General features: G+C 43.8%; 1 protein-coding gene and 1 long non-coding RNA gene across 3 annotated transcripts in view; one reads left to right on the top strand and one right to left on the bottom strand.

The window, feature by feature from the left end:
• Nucleotides 1-591: 591 nt before the first annotated feature.
• On the bottom strand, nt 592-4,826 carry LOC137849712 (uncharacterized). The gene is made up of 2 exons (XR_011092035.1): nt 3,735-4,826; nt 592-962 (listed from the first exon to the last, which is right to left on the bottom strand). It is a non-coding gene; the product is annotated as an uncharacterized lncRNA (long non-coding RNA).
• Nucleotides 4,827-4,964: 138 nt separating this feature from the next.
• WASL (WASP like actin nucleation promoting factor) overlaps nt 4,965-24,548 on the top strand; it is a 49,775-nt gene continuing 30,191 nt past the window's right edge. For both annotated transcript variants that reach the window (XM_068669616.1, XM_068669615.1), the window contains exon 1: nt 4,965-5,499. In XM_068669616.1, coding sequence (XP_068525717.1) covers nt 5,380-5,499 — 120 coding nt within the window. In that variant the 5' untranslated portion in view covers nt 4,965-5,379. The remainder of the gene's footprint in view (nt 5,500-24,548) is intronic.

Genomic DNA, 24,548 nt, shown 5'->3' with positions numbered 1-24,548 from the left:
TTCAGGCTGTTCCGTGCTGGATGGGGGGGCAGGGGAGACAGAGAGGAAGAGAGAAAGAAAAACTACAGGGAAGTTATTAAGCCAGCCACCAGGATCCGATCTGCAATTGTTGCTGAGCTGCATTACGTATCTGACAGTTACTCACTGGGAGTTGCTCATCTCCTGCTATTGGGAGCAGATGATGGATCTCAGGCTAGCTCAGAGTGCAGACACGATCATCATCCTTAGCTCTGCCAGTAAAAAGGGTGGATTTCGCATGCACTTGCCTTGCACTACCCTCAGCTCAGCAAGGCCGCAAGCTCGCTGATCAGGGTGGGAGGCAGCTGCTGCAAACAAGAGCTGATGTCTCAAAGTCAGAGACTTCTGTTAAGGAAAAGTGCTGTAACAATGTATTAGCAGATCACAGTAAAGGACGCTTTTCTTCTTCTTTTTTTTTTTTTTTTTTGACAGGTGAAGTTCTTGAGCTTTATGGTGGCTGATTAATGGCTGGAGGGAGATTTCATTACACTGAATTTAAAAGCTGTCAGGAAACTTGGAGGAAGGAGTGAAAGTTCCTTTTAATACCTGCAGGTAAATCAAAATCAACTCATATACTCCGCTCATGTTTATTGCTGGGTGTAAAACTCAGGAATCACACTAAGGTATGAGCCAAGCAAGAAGAATAAAATGAGTGTTTCAACAAACCCTGTGGTACACAATTTTGAAGATGAGCTATGATGATAGCTGGACTGGGGAAATATACCATTTTCTTCTAATTTGCAGGGCAGCTACAGAATTGTTCCACTGTTACTGCAGACAATGATCACCATACTTGCATAATAAAGAAGTATTAAGAGGAGAGAGAAGATGCCTCACGTTCCAGTTTGGTCTGTCTTCTACACAGTCCTGGAAAGGAGAGTAATACAGTCCAACGCTTCAGGCCTTTAAACAATTGTAGAGGAGCCGTGAAGGGAGTCCTGTAACTGATTTCAAAATTAAAAACAAAACAAAAAACACATCAGTATCTTACATCAATATATTCAAAATGCATTTCTACATCCAAAGCAAAATCAATGTTACCCTCTGCTGAGCAAAACAGAAGGGCGCAAATTGCATTCCTTCGTTCTCAAGTAAACAGTCTGAGGTTGAAAACAAGGGCTAGAGAAGATACAGCAAACAAAGACGAGTAACAGGCACTACAGGGAAAGAAAAAGTTCTAGCTGGCACCCAAGACAGCATTCGTGCAAGAAATGAAAGAACTTATTGTCCTGCTGCATTGGTTCTCAGGCTTCAGTCTGCTCACTGTAGCAGCGAGGACACGCTTCTGCCAGCCAGCCCACAAAGGGAGAGGATTCTTCCCACTGACACTACAGTTCCATATTCATAAGGAGTCAGCAGAGGCTTTACTAATTAATTGTCTACTTTGCAACATCTGTGGCTACTTCATGTCCTTCTGTGTCTGAAAATTATAGGATATAAATACAATACAGAGAAGAAAAAAAAAAAAAAAAACACGACAGATTCCAGATCCTCTTTATTCCAGCCTATTACCTGCCTGAAACAGATCATACAAAATCTCTGTGAGAAGGGAAATACAGCAACTGAACCTGAACTGAGCTCTAAGTTAACAGATGATTCAGTTACCCCCACAGAAGGCTGCAGTCCCTAAACTTTTAAAGGTTTGGTTCTCAGAGAGTAGAAGTGAATGAACTTGTGAGTAAGATAGTTAATATGCTATTTGTCGTTGGTTCAGCAATGATTTATACCCAATTCTCTTAAATGAGATCTATGCAGAGAAAAACAATGCGGTTTACTTAAAAAAAAAGAGAACTTGTATCTTCACAGCTCAAAAACCATTTCCAACCACAATGAGAGTTCCTCTTTTTTGGTTACCACAAGCGGTTTTGTAGTAAATGGACTGATGTTTTCTACAGGCCCAACCAGAAAGGGTGTTGAGGGAAACGAGCCTGTCCTTTCTTTTGTCCGTTCTGCTGCTGCCCTGTTGACATACCCCTTCAGTGTGGTGACACTAATCATACGTTCACAACTTTGATCTCCCCCAGCCATGCTTTTGTGGTTGCTGCAGCAATGTTTGCACTTGTACCGTGCTGCTCCACTTGCCATTGATTATGAGATCGAAGAGAGAAGGCTGGAGATGTTTTCCGTTGAGATCTACGTTCACCTTTAAGCCTGGTTGTTCTTTGGTGTAATGAGCTGTCTCTTCACCTTATGGATGGGACAATAAGACAACTGCACTGTATGACTTAAATTCAGTATTGGGACAAAAATCAAGATTTGAGAAACATAGTGCCGCTACTTAATAAATAAATAAATAAATAAATAAATAAATAAATAAATAAATAAATAAAAACTCTTGGAAAACTAACTTCTTGCACTGAGAAAATTTAGAATTTCAAAAAAACTTTGAAATATACTCTGATTCGTAGCTCTAGAAAAATCAACTTTAAGTAGAAAGTCTTGCTCAGCTTTTTACTCCACTTTCAATTGCAAAATGCTATTTTTGAAATCTGGTGAATATTTAAACTCTGAAACTCACAGTGTGTAACTTCAGCCTAGTTATGGAATTCAATTTGCAGCTGGCAAAAAAAAAAATTACTGGGAAAAATAGAGGTCCCCATTTAAAGATGAACTTCAGAGACACATAATTTCTGTCAAAGGTAAGCCTGACAAGGATAATAAAATCTGTTTATTAAATACATATTTATAATATAACACTTTAAAATCATTACAGGTGCTTATACTGACATAAGAATGTCACTTTTGATATACTCCAGTTCCTTGGCCTTATGAGCTGGTATCTTAAATAGAATAAATGCAAATGAAGAGCGGTTTCCCACAAAGTTTATTGGCATCAGGAGTGGGCAACACAGCTCGAAGCTGCTTACTGCACTACATGCAGAGGAAAGCTTAGGATAAAAAATGACAGCATCTTCCCTAAGAGAGGTCAGAAAGAACACTGCAATTTCTTCAAAATATAGACAGGTAGTTCTGGTTGGTGGCATTGCTTAGCAGAATTTTGTTGAAACTGGATGTTTTATGCAGGAATAGCAGCTCTTTGCTGATATTACTTCAATTGTAAATACCAAAGGCAAAAATCTATTTTTCTTCGGGTACCTTGTACTCATCAGCAGATACTGATACTTCCATCTCACTTCAGGACTCGCTGCTTTGCCATGACACAAAAACAGAAACAGCTTTTGCATAATTAATGAAACACAAGATCTGAAAATAGCCCTTTTTTCTTCCCTTTCCTGTCTACCCCTATTAAAAAAGCATACAAAATCCTAACAATAGAGCCTGAAGGTTAAAAGGCCCTTAAGAATAGCTACCAGCCAGCTGGTCTGAGAGGAACAGTGTGAAGCAAAAAGTATCACCCAGAACTCTGTTTGAATGGAAGGATCTACACAGTAAGGAACAAACAGTAAAAGTTAACAGAAATGAGTGAGGAAAGAAAAGCAATGAACATAACATGTCAGAGAGGTGAGGAAAGTACCAGCATTTACCTGTGAAAGGTGCATTATATTTTTAGCTATTACACTATGACCACCAAGACACATACAAAATTTCCTTGAAACAGGCTCTGACTGTAAAATTGTGAAAAGAAGGAAAGAAAGAAGTGCCTTGTAAAGTGCTTCCATGTGTTTTATCTCTTTACATACGTTTTTAACAAACGGAATGCTGCCAATTCTTTAGCTAAAATATTTCCCCTTCCACTAAAATATGCACATACTTACACAAGAAAGGAATGAAAGTGAAGTACCTATGACTGCTGAAAAATAATTTGAAAGAACTGGTTCCTACTGTTTGCTGTTCCTTTATAGCAAAGACCCAAGCCACTTCTGTGAGCTCTGCACACTGAGGAGTCCTGTGTGCATGTATTTTAAACTCTTTTTATGCTAAAAGCTCGGGATTTTCCACTATGTCCTGTCTTCCTTATATTTTCGGACACAGCTACAGGCTCTTTTAAGCATGGTGAACGGGGCCTGTAAGCAGAGCAGAAGGGGTTGCCATCTGTTCCTGCCCAATCTTTTGGGAGGATAGGAAGAGAACTCAGCACAGCTTCACACAAGATTTGTGTTCACACGTTTTCTTCCTGTGCTCTTCTAGCTCCTTTCTTCCTGTGCTTCATTGGCTCTTCCCTTTAATACAAAGTCAAACATGACGGGGGAGTTGCTTTAGCATCTTCCAGATGGGCAATTAATTGATCGGAGGAGGTGAAGCTGCCATACACACCACTCAAAAACACCGAGAAGACTAGGAAGGTGCTCACCTAGCCACCTCGTTTTCAACTTTGTCTTCACCTAGCCCTCACAAGCATTTCTTCTGGGCAGCTGGAAGCCGGACAGGGCACACGGCAGCTGTGCCAAGGATCTTGAAGCTTCCAAAGGCCTTTGGCCTCCATCTCCGCTACTGTCATGTGGGGAGAAGTGGGGGGGATGAAAAATCCGTCTCACAACGCTGCCTGCATACAGGAGGTCTCCTCGGCAGCTGGCCCCTCAGGGAGCCCAAAATACCTGCTAACACCTTTCGTTATTTCAGCTCCAGCTGCAGAAGGCAGTGCCAGGCGGGGTTCAGGGCTCGGAGCCCCGCTGCTCCCTGCCTGTGTGACCGCGCAGAGGGACCCGCTGCCGCACCGCCAACACCGCCCGCCCTGCACCATCCACCCGGTAACGTGCACGGTGGAACTATTCACGGAAACCTGCTTCTTTCAAAGAGAAAAGGTCAAAAAAAAAAATAATAAAAAGGTTCTGGAGTTACTCGTTGAACGGCTTTTGACTTAAAAACCCTGAGAGGAGCCCGGTGCCGGGCTCCAGCCGCGCTCCGCCTGCCCCCATCCCGGCAGCGGCGGCGCTAAGCCCCGCTCCTTCCTCTTCCCCTCGCCCTTCCTCCTCCTCCTCTCCTCCTCCTCCTCCCGGCAGGTATTTAGGGGGGAGGCCGGCGGGGAGAGGCCCTGGGCGAGGCGAGGCCGCGACGGGGCGGGAGCGGAAGGGAAAGGGAGGGAAGGAAGAAGGGGAAAAGGCGGCGGCGGCGGCGCTCTCGCTCCGTCTCTCGCCGGCCTCCCCTCCGCCCGCCGTGGTCTCGCCCGCCCCCGCTGCCATGTTGGATCGTGCGGCCGCCGGAGCCGGGCCGAAGTTGGAAGTTTAGCCCGGCGCCCGGGGCGGGCGGCCAGCCAGCCATCGGCCGGGCTGCCCGCCGCCCTCCGTCCCCCCGGCCCCCAGCGGCAGGCTCCGCCATGCGGCTGCCGTGAGGCGGCGGCTGGACGAGGACGACGACGAGGAGGAGGAGGAGGAGGAAGAAGAGGAGGAAGAAGAAGGGGCCGAGAGCGCCAGCGCTTGCAGGGCGGCGAGGGAGGGCAGCGCCGCCGGGCCGGCCCCGGCCATGAGCGGCGCCCCGCAGCAGCAGCCCCCGCAGCCGCGGCGGGTCACCAACGTGGGCTCCCTGCTGCTCACCCCGCAGGAGAACGACAGCCTCTTCGGCTTCCTCGGCAAGAAATGCGTGGTGAGCCCCGCGCCCGGAGGGGACCGGCTCCAGGGGGGCGTGGGAGAGGGGGGGGGGGGGCTCCCCCTGCCCGCTGCCCACCGGAGCTCCGGGGAGGGAGGGACCGGGCCGGGGGGGCTCGGCCGGCGGCCCCGGGAGGGGAGCGGGCACAGCCGGCTGGGGAAGTTTGGCCGCCCCGCCAGGCCGGGAGGAGCCGCGGCAAGGCCCGGGCCGGTGCTAGGCCTGCCTCGGCCGGGCCGGGCCGGGCTGGGGGGGCCCCGGGGCGGCATCCTCGGGGGGCTGCTCGGGGAGGGCACGGTGCTGCCGGGGGACCAGCCGCGGAGCCAGCTCTGCGTCCCCACAGAGCCTCCGTGTGCGCTAACGTGAGGCTGTACCCGCCTGTGTCGGTAACAGACAGCTTCCCAAGTCGGCTTTTGAGTTCTTCACCCGCAGAATATCTTCTCGCGTGTTGGTGTAAAGCTGCCCAGCTGTATTTACCAAGCGGCCGCTTGACAGCTTCAAAAGTCAGTTTTCCAGTTCTTCGTCTTCAGAATGCCTTCTTGTGTGCTAATGCAAAACTCTGCTCATCCCTATTTTAAAAAAAAAACAACCACTGAACAGCTTCAGCAGTCAGTCTCCTTTTGAAAAAAATACGATTCTTTCAGAAAACTAAATCACTGTATTGCTGAAAAAATGAAAGGAAACCTGCTCCTCTTGTGGAAACGACCATTTGGGAGCCATTTCCGATGGGTACCCGGCGCCCTGGGATGCTCCGTGCCCAGCACGGGAGCGCTGCAGTGCCGTGGGGATGTTTTATGGGCTGGAAGTTGTGGCTCGGAGCAGGACGTCGGTGATCACGGTGCTCCCACATAGCTCTGGACTTTGAAATGGTGCTGTGGGTCAGGTCAGCCCCGTCTCCCTCAAGGGAAGCGAGAGGTGTAGTGCCCGAACAGGAAGCAGGTGATGTTTACGCTGGGGTGAGCTAAATCTGAGATGCTGTCACAGCAATTAGATTAAAACTGGTCAGAAGGTGTGATCGCAAAACACGCAAAAAGGAGACTTTTTTTTTTTTGTGAAGTAATGCATATGTAAGAAATTTTTCATTGAAATATTTTCAGGCACGCATTTCACATGTTTAGCTCTTTGGCAAAAAAAAAAAAGTAAGACACCTCCAAATTAAAAAATAGTGGAGGAACTTGTGTGTTTAAATTTGTTTTACTTCAATTCAGATTTTTCTTGCCAAGTGAACACTTTGTTACGCTCAGCTGTAACACTCACCTACTCAAGTTCTCAACTCTTCTGCATAAATAACGTTTAAGGCAGGCTTTGGAGGTAAATATCTCTGTAGTATCTGGGTGATGTGATCTGTGGCAGGTTGATAGCTTTGTAGACATGACTCGCTTCATGTTTTTTTGTAGTTAAGCATTCTTGTGGCTTATGCTGAATTTTGGATGACTTTCCAGTTGAGGCTTTCCCAACTGTGGCCTATTCTTTCCCTTTTCCCCCTGCCCTATATGATTTCCAGGCTAGGTACAGGCTCATCTTACTGTAGTGGAGGGTCTCTGCCATATACCTGAGGGCTCAAGTCCAGAAGACCATCGGAGTTCCAGAGACACTAAATCAGATGTTTTAGGCAGAGCCAAACACAGTGGCAGTTTGGAAACTGATTCTTGAACGGCTTAAACATCTCTGTCTCAGGGGTGGAGTGGGCACCTGGGGATGGATGGTAACTGCCTCAGCTGTCCGGTTTGAGTCCAAAATGCCCATCAGAGCCTGTTGGTGTGCTCGATGCTATTGACCTTCTGGCTCGACTGTAACTCAGTGGCAGCACGCTGTGCTGGTGAATGCCCTTTTGCTGTAATACTCGTGATATTTGATCTCTCAATATCCACATTTGAATTATTCATTGGTGATAGTTCAGGCAATAAATGGTGCTTTTTAGGAAAGGAAAACTCTGCAAATTTCACAGGATGCTGCGAGCTGGCTTTCCTACACGTTGAGCTGCCTGCTACAGGTGGCCTTTCTGCCAGGCTAGGGCATGGGTTCGCTGCTCGATGTGATGCGTGCCTGCCATGTCAACATCACTTCAGGTTAGGTTTTACCTAACCTTTTTATGTGACTAGGGAAGCAAATGCAATAGGAACAGATGAGATGTTCAACCGCAATCCTAGGTACTCTTTTTGCGCTACTAACTTGTAGTGCTCTTGTGGAGGGCACAGTGCTCGCATCAGTCCTGAGGGTCCTGGTTAAGAAGGTGCCTGGCACCTCAGGGCTGATTTATTTCAGCAGCCTTTCCTGTGACTGTGTTTGTTTACAAGGCAGCTACATTGAAATAACACTGAGGATTCCACCAGCCAATTTCTGTTCTATGGAAATTAAGTAGCTGAATATTGATCGAGCACTCACAACTTCTGATCTTCAACATTGACATAATTTTGATGGCATCTTAAGTCATTATGACTGATAAGCACAAATTACATGGGAGTCATGGAAGTGGTGAAGAGCCATAATTGTGTTTGTGTTGCTGGGGTGATACCATTTTATGGAGGACTGCCGATACTTGGGGGATCTCATTGCCTAGTAGACAACTGTACTGATTTTTGACTCCTGTTTTTTTAACTTGCTGAGCTGTAAAATGCTTGTTTAAGTCTATAAGCAATCAAAATATCTTTGAAAGTTTAATCTGTAAGGAGCAAAACCAAGTCATTTGCTCATAGCTAAAGCTTTAGCTACAGCTAATTGAGTTAAAACTTGGATCCAGATGTAGAACTACTTACAGTAGGTATCCAGCACGTAGCCCGTCAGGACTTTCCCTGTTGCATAGATACATGAAAAGCGTTTAACTAGCTTTCATTCAGATGTGAGATTTGTTACCTGTCAGGTATAAAACCTACCATCCATAGAAGTCTAACTTCTTTTTATTATAACTAGTTTTTATTATAAGTAAGTGTATTTAAACTTACCTTAACATGAGCTAGTAGATTACCTTTTTATGTATTACTGAAATATTTTCATGGTTGTGTTGAACGTCGAAGTTTTTCCTTAAATCTCTGTATGTCATTCACTTCAATTTCATCATAAGGAACGAGTTTAAGAAAGAATGGATTAATTGGACACCTCACATTTTAATAAAGATACTTCATTAATTTGCATGATTTATAGTGGTCAATAACGTCAGTGATAAAGAATGAGCTTATTCCTGTAGAAATAGCTTTATATATATGGGAGACCTCAGGAAAGCAAACATGAGAAGTGTGTAACACTTGATAACATTGGAAGTAGGTAATGGAGCATGGATATTGTATACTGCTTAGAAGTGGGACTCGTCACTCGGACAAGGGAGTAAGGCAAGGAGTAGCTTGTTTGTGAGATCTCTCTGCAGTGATGTGGTAAACAGGAACTGGTAAAGAATGCAAGAAGAGAAGTGACACAGCAGTAAACTAAGAAAACTATTTTGGCTGCTTTTAAAACTGCATGTGACTAGAGTAAGGTTGTCAGAGCCAAAGGAGAAGTTGCAGTAATAGTTGAGATAAAACAGAGTAAAAACCTAAAGGGGGGGTTGTAGATCTTGATTGGTAAGAATTAAAGATTTTGTCCATCTCATAAGATTACTTGTGCCTGTGAAAACAGCATCAACTAGGACTCGATGGCTGACCACAGGCCTGAGAAATGGGCAGGGTTTTGTGGCAGGGAGGTGTTGGGGCTCTGCCCCTTGGAGTTTGTGCTGCAGGCTGCGCATCCACGAAGGTATCAGAGAAGCTGAGATTGTCTTTTGAAACGGAGTTATCCCTTGGAAAGATAGGAAGAACTTAGTCATCTGTTTAGACAGTGGTGGTGATTTCATCTTCCCTTATCGTCTTAACTGAGATGTGGGGGAGAAGGCAAAGGGCACCGTGTAGGGCACTGAAGCGCAAGGATGTTGAGTTGTGCCTAGATGTCTTTTCTGTATGTCTGTCCTGTTCTGTTAAAAGCCATGTAACATCTTCAGATGCCTCATTAGTATCCAGTGGCGTTGTTTCCCTAAATGACGTGTCAGCAGTAACCTTCCATTCCAGAGAGAATGCCACTGGTTTTTGACAGCTCCTCTGAAATAAATCTGTGCCTACAAATTGATTTTCACAGGAACAGGTCAGACTGGAGCCTTCAGAGCAAGCTATCGTCCCCACACTGCCTCCATGTGCCTACAGCAGGGTTTCTTACAGTGAGGTGTTTCTTGTTCTTACTTTCCTTACAGCCTACTATTACACTAAGGTAGTGAACTATGCAGCAAACAAATAATTTACTCATGGATGACAAATGTTGAGATTACATGTGAATACTCTACTAGGCATTGTCTCATTACTGAAATGTGTTTGAGAGAAAGTCATAAAGTGGGATTTAGTTCCAGATTGAGACAAATTCAGATGTTGGAGTTCCACTGAAGTCAGTAGGTAACTCTGGCTCTTACCTAAATCTCCTATTCAATTTATCTTAAGATAGAAATTCAACCTGTACTTGTAAATTTCTATATCTGCCTGAGTGACCATATCTCCTGACCATGTCAGCTCGTGCTGCACACCTGGAAGTGCAAGGTGAGTGCTGCTACCCAGCTCAGTTGCTGTGTATCTTTGTGAGGAAGAGTTATGTGCTTCTAAGCATAGAGGTGATCTAGTAATATCTGGCTGGAATGAGTGCCTCAGTTCATTAAGGCTTCAGAGCTCTTGCAGTCTCTTCTGAGCTACTTCGCAGACCTTTCCCCTGTTTTGCAGGTAGTTGAGTGCTGAAAGTCTCTGTGGTTAATGAGCCGGTCCTGAATACCACTCATGCTCCTGATAATGCGCTCTGGAATCTTGCAGCGCACGGGCCCAACAGGATGAAAGCAATTTGTAGTCACAAGCTGCTGTGTTGCAACTCAGCAGCTCTCCACAGCTAAGAACCGGGTGGAGGAATTCAGAGGAGCCCGAAGATGGAGCACACGTTTTAGTGTAGGATTCAGGTGAACGTTCATAAGATGCTTCGACTACGGGATTTCCACCAAGATGTCCAGGTACTGCGTGTTTAGGAGAACACATAAGGACGAGGTAGCTTCTTGTGAGAAGATTAAGACCTAGTTCGCTCTTTCATGCAAATATGTGAATGGAAAAACTACTTTGTTGCTCCTTTGTAGAATTTGTGATTTTCTGTGCTTTATCTGATCACAAATACTGATTTGGATCTTGTTGCTAGAATGTTTGCTTTGGGACTATTTCTTCTGGAGTTTTTAAGGGACTGGTATAAGCCTGATCTGTAGGAAGCAGAGTATGGAGGTGATGCTAACCACCACCTCTTCTACCACCTCCTTTCAGAGTAGAAAAGGTAATCCTGGAGATTACTGAGAGCTTAGATCTCAAATCTCCTTTAGTGGAGTTCTGATGCGTCTGTCCAAAGAAATGTCACAGCCTTTTCTGTAGAGCTCCTGGCCTTTATTGCTGTGTTCTTGGTGTCTCTAGTAGGGCAGGAATTCAGAACTTGTTTACCACTACTGTCGGGTAGCAGCAGCTGCAGGTACAGCAACAGCAGCGTTATCCACCAGCAGCTCCTGTCTCAGCACTGGAACATACTGAAGAGTTGAAGTGGTCTGCATGCGATGATTGCCATGAAGAAACTTCGTAGTAGTTCATTAACCAGCATGACAAAAGGCTTTTTTTATTATTTTTTTTTTTTCCCTCTCTTGACCTTCTGTAGGCAGAGCTGTCTGCACTGGGGATAGTTTCGGTGAGCTTTTCCGTGTCCTTTTAGGTTGCTTGCAGTTCACTTAAAGCACTGTGGTAAGATTCACGGTGTCCTCTCTTCCACTGAGCGTTTCGTAGGCTTGTCTCTTGAGCAATCCTTGTAGTACAGAAATAAAACTGAGTGTAGTGCAGAACACAAGGTTTCATGACCTAATACCTTGATACTAAAATACAGGAAGCAGCGAAACTGTGTCATGGGCACTAGGCAGAGTTGCTTTTTGGTAGGTTAGGGTATGATTTCCTCAAGAACAGTTGGCATTATGTGTTGCTTGGGCAGAGAGGCATTGTTTTAATTGCCAGCTTTTCCTCGTAACAGTAAATCATGCAAAGTGGGTTCAGCAGAATTTGGAGTGCATCTTCATGGGTGGTTTTAAACAGCCCCCTCACGCTACCAGGACGTGACTTGGTCAGACGCTGTAGATGTAGTCTTGTTTCTCAATATATTTGCTTGGGTACACTGCCATGCTAAACTCTGTGGCTCCCAGACATGTTGTTTATGCCTGGGTAACCACTAAAATGGGCAGAGTAGCTATGCAATTACATTCCTGGAGTTTTCCAGTTACACTCTAAAATTGTAGTGTGCTATGATCTTTGTGCAGCAGGAGCAGTGTGCTAGGAGGGCCAAACGGAAAGATGTAACACAAACAGTTACGGGGACACTCCGGCAGAAAACTGCTCATTTGCTAAATGCCTTACTGAATTTGAAGACTTTTCAACCACCCTTGGGTTAAGGGTAGATAATTCTCCTGACACCTCTTCGTGTTTATGCAGTGCAGGACATTTTAGGCATCTCAAATCAGTGTTCTGATGTTGAAAATTTACAGTTCTGGTAGAAGTTCATTAAAGCATCTTACAAATTACTCAGTTCCTGTAGACTTAATGTTCTGAGGAAGAGCTCGTTGCTGGCAAGGGAAGTGTTGCAGCAGAGCTCCCCAGTACACTGGCAGATTGTATCTCACCTTTGTTAGGCACGTGCTTTCATACATGCATCCACAGCGTGGTGAGGCCATTTCCCTATAATGTTTAATCAGCTGCCCTTAAAATCCTTACTTCAGGCAGCTTTTTTTTCTTTTAAGTTTTCTGAGGAACGGTGTTAATGGATTTTCCAGTTTTCCAGTGTGTCTAGCTTAGAGCTGAAAGATCACATTAAGGCTTGCTAATCAAGGTCGTAAGTGTTTCCATTTCTCTAAGATGATTTCGCACACAGTTTTGCCCGTCAGAACTTCACGTGCAATTCAGAATTCCCCCACGTTCATCTCATTTCCCTTCAAAGTGAATGTGTTTCCTTGCCTTTATCTCCCCTTGTTAATTAGCCACCATGCAGCATAAGAGCAGTATAGCCAGACAGGAACCTATTTGTGCTCTATAAGCATATTTTATATGCTGGGGTACTGAGTCTGCAGTATGAGTAACACCAACTTACTGAAAGAAAATATCATTTTCTCCTGTTAAAAGCTAAGAAAACTGTATTCCATTACTTGAACTCTTAGCTATGGAAAGATAACTCCTTGCTTCTGAGTTTGCAAACACTTCAAAAACACATTTGCTCTTATTATCGTTGATGATTGCTTCCTCAAGGTTAGCCAAGACACTTGGGAGTACCTTACAAGAAAGGTTAAGTTAGAATATGGATTCCTAAATGACATCTCTGAGCGCTAAGTAGCGAAACCTAATAGTTGCGTGCTGTTCTGCAGGCTATAAAGAAAGATTTGAATATTGGAATTTGGCACTACATAGTAAATGGTTTCTCCCTCCTTGAAGTGACAACCAAAGATTTATTTACACATACGTGACATGTCAATAAGGAAAGAAACGAATAGCAATTTTTGTGTTAATATCTTTCTAAGCGAGGGGTGAAGACAAGGATAAAACGTTCTACCACTTAAACTGCTTCTGTTGTAAAATATACCATTAATATTCTACATAGAAAATGTGCTCTTTTTAAGGAAACAACTCTTTTAAGATTGTTGTACAGCAGATTACTGTGAAGTTGGTAATGATATTTTAGGAATCAATTTAGCTTTTAGTCCTTCTGGAAGTCCCATTCAGCTGGTGTAGTTCAAAGCCCTGCACTCTGACCTCTGTCCCCTGAATTTTGCATCTTGGTTTCTATTAGGGCTTCTTCCACTCCCTCATTGCATTTTTTTTCTTTAAAGAGTTTTCTACCCTTCTGTACCAGCAAAATGATTTCTTCCCCTTATTTCATCTTTTCCTGTTGTCCCTCAGCTGCCTCTAAAACCTCCCTTTCTTACCCCAGCCCCTGCATCCACAATCTGGAAGTAGGAAAGTCTCTCTTCCTCACTGTTTTTCCCTCCGTTCCCTTATCTCCCTGTTTCTTGGTTCTTCAACACTGTTCTTGCTGATGAAGCTTGTGTCTCACCTGGCACATCGCCCTGACCAAGCACACTTTACGTTCTCTTGACTCATCAGAGCATCGCAGGAGGAGAGGCAGTCCGTGCCAGACAGCTGTTGGCTGCTGCTTTACCATGTGCTTCAGCCTGAGGTATGCCCATCAGACATCTCTCCCTAGTTCATCTTCACTGGCCCAAGGTCACTGCCAGCGTTGCTATAGAAAAGAGAACTGGCTGAGAGAGGGGGAAGCACAACCCCAGTGGGATATTCCTCAGGCTTCTCGCGCTGCTCCACCCTCTGCTGCGCTTTCTCCAGGGAGGACCAGACTCTCCAGTTTGGAAGCAGCTATATTAAGAAGCTGTACACGGGAAGATACAGCTTCAGCAAGTCCGCAGGCCGAGATTTGAAACCACAGAATTGCTTAGTGCTGCTTTGAGTGAACTGTAAGTTATTTCCTGCTCCCCTAGCCATGTGATGGCTCTCCCTGAGCACAGCTAAGATGTGGTCGTTCTCTGTAAGGAGACTTTTTTTTTTCTTACTCCCCCTCAGTCAGCCAAAGCAAATAGAAACATCACTTGGCTGGTGGCACTAAATATACACAAAGGCATCCAAATAGGCTCCTCTCTTTAAAACTGTACTTGATTTTTGTGGTTAACTGAAAAGAGGAAGAAAGCTATGAACATCCTGTAGTGGTATGTTTTCTGTGCAGTACCGCAGGCAAAAGCTTCCCCTTGCGTTCGCAAAGAAGGAAGCAGTAGTTTCTAATAAATAAAACACACGGCTGTTTTTTCTTTCTTCCTTTAGTCTGTACCTGATAGTATCTCAGGTGTGAAACTTGTTTTGTAACTGGGCACGCAGGATTATTAGCTCTAGTCTTTGTTGAAACAGTTAACTGCCAGGTTACTGAGAAGTATAGGTTTGGTGCTTAATTTTACACAGCTTTTTATCAAACAGTATTTTTTAGCCTTATAATACATATTATAACTTTTACCTTACTTAACCAGCAGTGCTGGCCTCTGTTTTCCTGACAGTACTGTTTTCAGTTTGTGGAGCTGGAACTTTTCATTTAAACCTATGTAAGGTCTTAAAGTGTCACTGCAACAGAAAATGCTGATTGCTCTTGATTTCTGGAGCTCAGTAGTGATTCAACAAACATCTATCTATTCTTGGAGGAAGTAAGTGTTCTGAGACATTGGTTATATTCGGGTGCCAATATCTGCCTTCTGGAGAGACAATACCTTTGTATCTCTGCACAGCTCCTGCCCTCCTTGCCTTAGTTCAAGGTCGTACAAGGTGCAACACACCTAGAGGTGTTTCAGTTTTGTTTGATAAGATGGATTGCAGTGGATTTTAGTGCCAAATCCTTCTCTAAAATATGCCACTCTTCCATCATGGTTTTCATTTTGTCTTTATGTCATGTAGGAGGTATCACAGTGCTATGCTTCTTCGTTGAGATTTTTCCTGTATAGTCTGTGGCAACATCTCTGGCCTTTGCTGCCTGTAAACGAGAAGTCTGGTCTGTTCCTCTGCCCTCTGTTTGCATTACTTAGCTGAGGGTTGCTTAGAGAGCAGGTAGGTGTTCCTTCAGGCAGCCCTGGGTAACCAAGGGGTCTGTCCCTCACACTGACCACACCTTTCTGTCCCTGTAACCAGAACTGGTGTGTTCAGAATACAAGATACCCACTCAGGGTGTGTGGAAGCCTTGTGCCAGAGGGACATATCCTGTCCTTTCCCTTGCCTCTGGTACTACAGCTGTGCTACTTCTGCTGATGCTAACAAACCGAAGCAGGGCAGCAGCATGAGCTCAGGCACTGTCCTGTGGTTTTCCATGGTGTTAAGTTTGCTGGCATGCTTCCTGGCATGGGTTTGGGTAATGCTAGCTAGTAGTCACCTACTCACTCCAATTTAATGAGCATGGATTTGGGACTAGAATGGTGTAAGCACCATTCCTAATGGGTGGTGTGGGCAGGGCTGTCCTTACCCATTTGTGTTGTGTTGGAGAACAGTGAGATCCTCTGTGTTGATGCAAATTATCCCATACCACTTGCCATCAGGTCCAGAAAGCGGGCAGAGTCCTAGTTTGTGCAACCTGTAAAAAAATAAAGAATAAAAAAAATACCAGGAAACAAAAATGACTGCAGTGGTGGGGTTTGGTAGACCCAAGGGAGCCATCTGTTCCAAAATCTCCATTCACATGTGCATTGGAGAGCAAGGGGCAGCTCCACCACTCTAGTAACTGTCCTCTTTGACATCAAGTCAAAGTCCTGCCAGCAGCAAAATTCAATCTTGTCTTTCTGCTCTCTGAAACGGCTTTTGGAAACCTGAGAAAATTCGGGCGACTGGAAGTTTCCAGCAGGTGAGAGCGTGCCTTTGCATGTAGCAACCTACTGCAGCAGGCAGGCTATCAGGTGCATCTGACATGCTGTGAACACAAGCTCATAAGGCTCCTGATCCTCTTCTCTGATTTCAGGGGGGAAAAAAAAATAAATATTTTGCCTTGTGGTAAGGAGATCAGGGTAACTTGGAGCTGTTCTGCAGACACTAGGTGCAGCAGGGATGACCTGAAGGGCTGCTGCATTTCACTTACTGCACTTCTTGATTACAGAGCACAGGCCTACCAAGCAAACTCCTGGCCAAAGCTTTCTCTTCTGGTGGGTAGTTCAAGTAATTCAAGAACAGTCCTTTGTGTCTTCAGAGACTCCAAAGGTCTGTACTGAGGGCTCTTCAAGTCTCCACTGCAGCTGTGTTTTGGAGAGATCCAGCAGATTTCTGCCAGTTCAGACTCAGTGTTTTCCCACCTGAGGTCCAGAGGTGGTGCTAGGGAGCGAGGTAGCATAATGAATGACAGTAGTTTAATCATCCTGTGCTCTGTCTGTTTTGGTGTTCCAACCTAATTGTTTGGTTCTGTCAGAGATGTAAATATGTGTGGCTTTTGCATGCACTGGGTCTCAGATAATGTCTGCAGAGCTGAAGCATCTAAATGTTTGAAGCTTTCCACTTCTTTTCTACTGTCCTGTGATCTCTTCTTCCAAAATGCCTGCCTTGTACAAGGCAGCACTGTCAGGACTGGCCCCCAGTGGATGCTTGATGCAGTACCAGCAGCTCTCCCAGAGCAGGCCATTTCTCTTTCAGAGTGAAAGAGAGGTAATAATCCAGCATGAATTTAGAAGCTGAGTGCTTTTAGCCTTAATCTTGGGGTGGTGACTTGCATGGCAGCTCTGGCTGCAGTAATTCTAGAGATGAAGTGGTGCAGTGCCAATGTCTGCGTGTTGATGTATTGCCTTGGAACCAACTTCTCCAAGGTCACCACATGCAGACAATCTCTGCGATGTGCCTCAGAAGTAGCAAGAGGCCTTATGTGGTTGGTTTGTGCTGAATACACAACCAGCTGTCAGCGAGGGTGCCTGCTCTGTGTCATCGAGGCTGTTGCTTATGCCAGATGCACTGGGCACTTTGTTGAAGTGCAACATGGAGGCCTGTTATGGTCGAGTAACCTGGTCCAAAAGTGGAGTAACCGGCATCACTTTGACTCTGGAGTTCCTCGGAGGACTGTGGTGTCTGCTGCAGAGCTGAGGCTCGTACCTGGGGACCAGCAGAGGTGATCCATGTCCTAGGTCAGCTCATGGAAAGCTCTGAAGCTCTGCACTGTGCTGCATGTCTTACGAGGGGTGGCAGAGGCCTTCTTCTGAAGGATGCTCCTTTGAGTAGCTATAGTGCTCTGCAGGCCGCATTCACTGGTGAAGTTGGCTGGCTTTTCAGTTAACTCTTTAAATCTGTCTTCTATAAATAGTCCATGTGTCCAAGAGTGGAATCTAGGCGAGCAAGAAGTGTTTTTTCCTCCCACTTGGTCAAGCTTTAACTTGTGTCACTAATACAGCCCCATTGCCATCTTCCTGCAGGAAGATCACTGGTGTCTGTACCACAACACTGAAGTTTCTAGCAAATTAATTTCTGGGCCTCTTTTAGGACCCAGTTACACAGACTTCAATCTGATGTTCATAATGCTGAATATCCAGCAATTGATATTGCATAGGTCCCACTCCTGTAATTACTTCTTCCAGCAGACTGGAAGAGAGATCCTATTTCTATACCCATATTAAGTGTTTTGGGTAGGGTGTCATTTTTCTGGAGCTCTGTCTTAATCGGATAATCAACTTGTTTTCTCCAAACTGCATACACCTGGGGCTGATATTATCTTTCATACACTCGACATCTAGAGCACTCCATTGCTGAGCTAACAGACTGAGGCTGTGCAAGTGCTCAGAGCAGTGGGTGCAGTTAGCTGGACACAAGGAAAGGAATACTGCAAAAACTGGCAGCCCAGTGTCTGCTTTGGCACAGGGGAGCTTCCTTCAGTCACCGGAGCTTAAGTTGCATAAGTGCGATTATGGAAGATTATCTCACTTCCAAATGTGTTACACTGCTGGAAAAATGCACCACTTCATTAGTAACCTTTTTTTTTTCCTGCTTGATAGTTACAATCACTATTAAATTAGCATTTTTATTCTGTTAGTGAGTGTGTCATTGCACTATGCTGTCTCTGCACCGTCACAAAACCACTGTAACTTAGTGCACGAATGGAGGTTTACAGAAAAGTGACAAACATCAGACCTGACCGAAAAGCTGCTGCCAGCTCTTCCAGTCAGCAAGAAGCAGCGACCCTGAGCATGTTCACCTCGCTGTCAGAAGTTCCAGACCAGGCAGAAAGGCCTCTGGAAAGTAGTTCAGGAACTGAGGTACGTAACACTTCCAGTCTGCGGCCTGGTTAGGTTCATGGTGCTGGCTGATGGGACTGCCAATTCGGTACGGACTGATTATCTTCACTATTTCATTTTCACTAGGATCAAAAGCAAAGCTTTGTAAAGATCTTTTTCATTAAAGGTACTCATTTGGTTCAACAGGTTATATTTCATTAATTCAGGCAATACTCACCAAAAGAGTATAGGTCAGATTCAGTCCTACTAATGATTCCTCTAAATGTTCTTCAAAGCAAATATTTTCTATCCTAAGTGTTTAAAATATCTTAGACTACTGTATTCATCTTAATTATATTGATGGCTATAGATTCTAAGCTCTTGCATTATCTAGCCTAATATTGATTTTCTTTGCCATAAGCTTTGCTTCTCACACAAGATGCAATGTTGAAGGTAGAGTAAAAGCACTTGTGTATTATCTGTAAACTCAGACTGGTGCGTACTTGCAGCACCTTGCACAGCATGTTTGTTATTGCTGCTGAACAGCATTTACAAGTTACATTTGTGAATAGGGACACAGCGATACTGAAGGGAGAAGTAACTTCAGCTCTTGTGGGGATGCTGTTCTGGCCCATTCAAGCATAAATATTTAAGAATAAAAGGTTGAGAGAGAACAGTATTGCTGCCTCTGTTCCTAAGTTCTGTCTATGGTTGCTCATTATAACTGCTGTGTAAAGGTGTATGACCAGTGCTGTACTGAAAAGAATTGTCCTGCGATTAAACTGGAAACTGGTAGGTTTTCTTCATGGACAGTATTTAAATACAGACACTGAAGTGCAGAGGAGAAATGCATCCTTCTGCCCTTTCTACAAAGCTTGTGCTGTATAAAGAAATGCTGCATCTCATTAATGGTAAATGAGCAGATTCTTTACAGTTTTTGCTGTTCTAGTTTTGCCTAGCAGAGCAGGCAGCCCCGTGATAAGTGAGTCTGGCACCCTAAGGAGTTGCAGAGGAAGAATTGGAGGCTTCTGGGAAGGAGCTTTCCCGTTCAGCAATCCTCTGTGCATTTATTTTTGGGTAGCAGGCAGTAAGTTTAGAAAGGAAACTGTCAACTCCATTGTTAGCAAATTTTGACTTGCAACTGTTCTTGAAGTCCTGACTTGACATAGGGCTTTTATCTTGTTCTTCCCCTGCCCCTGAAAATTGAGTATTGTAAACCCAGGGGTTTGTCTTTTTTTTTCTTTTCTCCAAGGAATAAACTACACCCAAATGTTACCTTTATATTGCTCATTTGGATGGTCCAAAGGGAGCATGTACCAAAAGCACAAATTGCACAGGGGAGCCTTTTTATATGGTAGAAATCTACCATTTATAGTACTTGACGTGAGAATTGTAACAAAAATCTTTGAGCTATAGAGCCTGTGCCGTAGCAGATGGCTGAGGGTAAGCTCTTAATGCAGTTTCTAAGAGGCATAAATAGTAATACCAAAATCCAGCCTAAAATATCCCTGGTATGTTTCATGCAGCTTTCTTTAGAGGAAGAACCTAGATGTAGGGAGGAAAATTATTTTATTGAATGGGTCTGTTGGAATTAGGCTGCAGTGCCTAGTTCTCAAAACTACTTCTGTCGGATGAGTGTCTGGTTCCTCTGGTATTGACATCACAATTTTTCTGTGCGTGCTTGATCTCATGATTTTCTTAGTCTCTTTCATAAGACTTCAGGGGTTCTTCTTGCTCAGACACACATGTTGTTCCTGGAAGAGACCCCTAAAAATGCTGAGAAGGTGGGAAATGACTTTTGCTTTATTTAATAAAAAATAATTCCTTTTACTATCAAGTTTTGGGACTCTTGCTTTGTGCTCTTTATTTTTCCATCTTAAAAAGAAAGTGTTTAATATACTGAGTAAAAAGTGCTTGCAAAAGCATCAGTATGTTTTGTTATTCACAAAGCTTAGGGCTGTGGTTCGTCTAAAACGGAAATAGGTGGCCTACATTCAGGCCAGGGTTTGTGTAGTGTTGGCCACATAAGACCACTATTCTGTGACACTGATTCCAAATTACTAAAATTTGTTTACAAATATTTAAGTTAATATTGCACTCCATGGTACGTTAGCAAATTCATTGCTTTGGACCTACAAAAAAGGAATGACCGGTGATATTTGTAAGTGTTAGCTGTAATAAATGTCACTTAATCAAGGTTCATCCCTTGTGGTGAAAGGGTATCTCTGTTTCCTTATCTTCATGGCTGTAGCATGTCTGAGACTGAAACAGTCAACAGGCTATGAAATAGTAATTGATGTTCACGTGTTGTGGAGAAAACACGAGCTGCGTGGAACTGCCTTAGCCCTTGCTGTTAGCAGATGAGGTAAGGTGGTCATCGTTCCCCAGCCCCCAAACTCCGAGGAGTGGGTTCCTGCCTGTGGCAGCCTAATGCTGTTTTCTTCATCAGCAGTTCTTAAAGCACTGTACAGAGGTAGAGGTCACCATCTCCTCTGTAGCACAGATGAGGAAAACAAGGCACGGGGGAGAGATGAAGACAAGAGTCATACAACAGGCTGCTGGCAAGGCTATATTTAAAACAGTGTTCTCCCAAACGTTTATTTAATGCTTTCACTATTTGGTATGTCTTGTGCTCTCAAGGAGCTTTTAGCATTGGATCCCCTGACTGAGCTTTGAATTTGGCCAGGTATCAGGTAACTACTAAATCTTCATGCTTTTTTTTTTTTTTTTTCCTCCTAGTAGCATACCTACTTTTGAGGACTTATAATTGGGAATAACTTTTTCCATAGCGGACTCAGTTGTTGGAGTAGAATATAATCTTATGCATAATTATGAGTTTCTTTATCTGACTTGAATTATCATAATTTTTTTTTTTTTCAAACAGGGGCTGCTGCAGGATGAATTAAAACATGTTTCTGTGGCACAGGGAAAGTGGAAGGGGAGCTGCTTTTCTAAGTACCCTTACATAAGTGGATTGAGGTTGCTTTATAGGGCAGGCCCCCAGTTATATACACAATTGTGAGACCAGTTGCTGGCTATTATTCAAAGAGGTTTTACTTCTAATAGCCTTTTCTCAAATTTGTTCATATTTTGAAGGGAGCTCTTTGTTTTGTGTTGGCATGAAGTTAATGTTTTCTTATAAAAGAGCCTTTCTTTTACAATAGTTTAAGCTGGTTTATTTCAGTGTTCTAGAAGGATTTGAAGTCAAATTCCTTATGTTATGCCCTCAGTTGGAAAGATCATACAAAAAGTTCACCTGAATCTTACCTCTGTAAAGCAAATATATTTTAAATCTGGACAAGGGGTTACAAGATGCTGCATGACATTTTCAAGGGCTCATTGATGATTATTCCAGAGCTAGAAAAATTTAGAAATTCCTGAGGCTTATGCTTTGCATCCTTTCTTTAATCGATGTAACTGTTGGTTTGAAGACTTTCATTGTTGAAGTGGTGATGCATATGCCACTGAGCGGGTCTCTAAAGAACTTCAGTGGGTCCAGCACTTCTTTAAATTGTCTGTTTTCCTTTTATGAACAAGGGTCTGAATTCTGACCAATTTTCTTGAAGGCATTCTCATATTTTCAAAGTAGATGTAAAGATCTGTTTATAAGAGTCTGCATTAAATACAGAACTAAGCACCTGCAAAAAGGTTATGTAGGAAATGAAATGGCTGGTGAATTCTGGAGAAAGAGGACCTTGGTGCATGAAAGCAATGGGTAGATGGTAGAGGAGAAGGGAACATTGAGTCAGAAGAACAAGTTTCCCTTACAGCCGAGTTAGCAGTGGTAGAAGGCAAAACAAGTTTGAGCTCCAGTTGTATCCCATAAGTTGCTTGAAACTCTTGATTCTTGCCTTGAATCTCTGTGGCTCAACGCCAATCAGGGATATCTGTGCAAGGCTATGAAATGTTGTTTTGGGAAGCAAGTAATGTACAGATCTGTACGTTATTTTTTTTGTGAGTATCATCCTAGTCTTTAAAGTCCTGTTTAATTTACAGTGGCTCACAAGGTAGATTTAAAAATTTAATCTAAAAATTCCCTTAAGCTTTGAAAAAGAACAGTCCTATAAATAGCTTGTTTTTTGTAGGAAAAACTGCAAGATATTGTGTCCTCTGCAGTGAGACTTCTTGCCCTGAGGCAGTAGGGCTGTGAGAAACTTGTGGCAGGTCTGCCCACAGCATGCTTGTATTTTTTCTGAAAGTAACTAAATGTGTAACTCCAACAACAGCACAAATAATTGTATTTTGTCATGTGCCTGCTGCTTGCTGGCCAGTCAGGATTTCAGCAGAGCTAAGAGGTGAGACACAGCTGAGTGAGCTGATAACACTGTGCAGGTAAGCAGGAAGCGTCTGTGTTTAGTTTGCTCATAGGTAGAAGCTCCAGGTTGAATGTCATCTATGTTAGCTGCTAACTCGGCAAGGGCCAGCTCGGGGTGCTGTAATGCTGTAATTGCCAACCTGCTTGGGGCAGTGACTACGTGACAGCTCTGGAGGGCTGAGGTCTTGAAATGAGATTGTAGGCATTAAGAATATCTTCCATAAAAGCATTTTTTCCCTCTGTTATGTTAAGATCCTTGTGTGTCCAAAATAATAAGGAATGCCTGAAGAGGCTTTGTGCTGTTCCATAAACTTCCTCTCTTCCTTCTCCCTTCAAATAAGCAAAAAGCAGTGTCCTTTATGCTATGGCTTTATTTTTAATATGGCCCAACTCTGCGTTCGGAAAAAGGTATTTGCTTCTATGCATAATACACTTCTAAATCTGTGGGTGATCATAAGAAATTAAGTAATGAAAAGAAAGCTTTAAGCTTAAAACTGGACATTGTTGGTGATTGCAATAAATAATTCCACAGGCAGTGGAACTGATGAGGCCTCCATGTCTGGCAGCTGAGGAACTTTCCAATTTGCACCAAATAAAGCTTTTCTCGTGTGCCTGGGTATTTACAAAAGGCTCTCATGTCAGTTCTGTCAAATAAGGTGAAATCTCTCTTCAGTTTTCTTGTCTGTGGAGCAATCGGTCTGTCTCCTGAAAATAATGTCCTGCAAATTGTATTAAAATTAGAAGATTGTTTCCAGCTGCTTAACTTGTTGAAATCTGCCAGCAATCTCCGCAAGTTCTCTGTTTCTTGTTTCTGTGGGAAATGGCTATACAACCATGTCTGTAGCATCTGAAGTTGACTTTTTGCAATAAACAATTGTTTTCAGAGATAAGTTTATAAGTAATTATTTCAATATATCTTTAGTAGCTAAAATAGCTGGGAAAGTTGAAGTAATTGCCATTTACCCAAATCGCAAATAAAGAAGTATCCAAATCAACACTCGTGTGAAGGACTCATCTGTGAAGGTTTACCAGACAACTTAGTGCTAAGATGTAAACCAGATTACACAACTCCCAGCCTGGCAATTTACCAAATTTCAATTGCATAGCCAAGGTATGGAATACCTTGAAAGGTATTTCTATCTACGCAAAAGTCTCCATGTGTGGACTATCAAGCCAAGGGAATCACACGCTGTACAAGAAGCAGGAACCTTAAATAATGTGACCCACATCTCTTAAGGGAAAAAGACTAAAACAGTGGCTTAACACATCTACTTTACCTATTGTGTTTCTTCTATCATCACTACTGAGTGGGGCCCCAGTCCTTGTGTTCTTCAGATAAAGGTGTCAACAGGAACCCGAACAAGTCTCTTCTCTCTCCTGTGCTGTTTCTTCCCATCTCCATCCCTTCCCTTTCTAAAACTGCAAAAGCAGGCGGCACTTACTTGCTGTGTAAGCACACTTGTATTTGAGACCTCTAAAATTTGATGAAGGCTTTGATATTTCTTTATATTTCTTGCTATGATCCCTGAAGTGGACCTAAACCTTCACAGCAGGCATATATGCTTGAGAGGTGGATCACCTACTGCCCAGGGCTGAGAAACATTGTAGGTTCCTGAACTTAACCAAGCTCAAGTTTTCCAAGTTTCTGTGAAAGAACTAGGAAATTTTTGTCTACTGTAGGAAATACCTCTGCTACTTCCAATGTAAAAATTGCATACTTGCATGTTGTTTAAGTGGTCTAATTAGTTTAGGACTCATCTGAACAGAGACAGGCTCATTTGGTTCCTTTAGAAGCACATTTGGAGGAGACTGGAGCGTGCCGTCTGTAGGATTGCTCAGAGCTGAGAACAACCAGCCTGGAGGTGGATTATCATCCCTTCTGAGCAGGATGGGAACTCACTGTTCCCGTGTGGCAGGAGACAGCCTCAGCGCCAAGAAAACAGCAGCGTTTCTCTTCAA

Source organism: Anas acuta, chromosome 1, assembly GCF_963932015.1.
Source record: "Anas acuta chromosome 1, bAnaAcu1.1, whole genome shotgun sequence".
In the NCBI taxonomy this organism is placed as follows: domain Eukaryota; kingdom Metazoa; phylum Chordata; class Aves; order Anseriformes; family Anatidae; genus Anas; species Anas acuta.
This window is presented reverse-complemented; position numbering and strand designations above follow the sequence as displayed.